The 1,401-nt window shown below is 54.8% G+C and overlaps 1 protein-coding gene across 1 annotated transcript in view; it reads left to right on the forward strand.

Annotated features, from left to right (window-relative positions):
- CPAMD8 (C3 and PZP-like, alpha-2-macroglobulin domain containing 8) overlaps positions 1-1,401 on the forward strand; it is a 52,890-nt gene that overhangs the window by 8,786 nt on the left and 42,703 nt on the right. Inside the window, exon 7 of the mRNA XM_015567018.1 lies at positions 583-696. Coding sequence (XP_015422504.1) covers positions 583-696 — 114 coding nt within the window. The remainder of the gene's footprint in view (positions 1-582; positions 697-1,401) is intronic.

Raw genomic sequence — 1,401 nt, forward strand, 5'->3', positions numbered from 1 at the left:
CTTCCCGGCACCAGGTGTCTCTTCCCCAGGGAGGAGTCGGAGGCTCTGCTTGGCTGAGAAGCTGGCATTCTTTTCCTTTCTCTGTGACACTGGTCTCTCCCTTCTAGCTCTGACCCTAAGGGAGGAGGAGCTCGAGAAAGGGGAGGCGATAGGTGGCATGGGGGTGGGGGCTGAGGAAAGCTGTGCCACCTCAGCCAGGAAATGCGCACACGTGACAGACCCGGAGTCCTGCTCAGGGGGGCTTCTGGGCTCCATGTGCCTCTGAGCCAGACGTGGAGTGCGGGGCCTCCGGCAGGCGCATGGGCCACGGCGTTTGCGTGGTGTCATGCCTCCAAGCCCCTGCGCAGCCTTTGGCTCCTCCCACATCCACTCTTCTTGAGCCTGCAGGGGTGAATATTCTGCTGGGAACCCCCACCCCAGCCTCAGACCCCCTCTGGCTTCCTCAGGGGCTGCTTGGGGTAGGGGGGAGGCACAGGGTCCCCAGAGCGCCTCTACCTGACCTCACCACTGCTGGACGCAGGGCCCAGCCAGCTCCCTGCACACGCACTTGCCCCAGGATTCGGGGTGTCTCTCTTGACACAGGCATCACCAACTTGACCTTCCCATTATCCGACCAGCCGGTGCTGGGAGAATGGTTCATTTTTGTTGAAATGCAAGGCCACGTATACAACAAGTCCTTTGAAGTTCAGAAGTATGGTAAGTGGGGAACCCGGGATCCTAGGACTTCAGATCTGGGAGAAACCATTGACCCAGGGATGACACAGATGCGGAAGGGGTGGATGGCAGGAACCCCAGGCGTCGAGGGCCGGGAAGGCCAGGCACAGTGTGGAAGGCTGGCCTTTGTCATGTTTTTTCTTTTCTTTTTTAAAAATATGTTTTTATTTATTTTTAGAGAGAGGGAGAAGGGAGAAAGAGATAGAAACATCAATGAGAGAAATATCCACCCATTGGCTGCCTCCTGTATACCCCTTCCTGGGGATCGAGCCTGCAACCTGGGCATGTGCCCTGATCGGTAATCGAACCAGCGACCTCTTGGCGCTTGGGTCTGAAGCTTAACCACTGAGCAGCACTGGCCGGGCTGTTATGTCTTTTCTAAAAAGGGGTGGTAAAATATAAGTAACGTAAAATTACCACCTTAAGCATTTCTAATGGACAATTCAGCGGCATTAAGTACGTTTGCATTGTTGTGCAAACATCACCACCATCCATCGCCAGAACTTTTTTATCTTCCCAGACTGAAACTCTGCCCCTTTAAACACTAACTCCCTTCTTCCCCTCCCCAGCACCTGGCACCCCATCTACTTCCTGTCCCCATGAATCTGACGCCTCTAGGGACCTTCCATACGTGGGATCACACTGTATTTGTCTGGTGGTGCCTAGCTCTTTCTCTCAGCACGTCCT

This window comes from Myotis davidii, unplaced genomic scaffold, assembly GCF_000327345.1.
Source record: "Myotis davidii unplaced genomic scaffold, ASM32734v1 scaffold1203, whole genome shotgun sequence".
NCBI lineage: Eukaryota > Metazoa > Chordata > Mammalia > Chiroptera > Vespertilionidae > Myotis > Myotis davidii.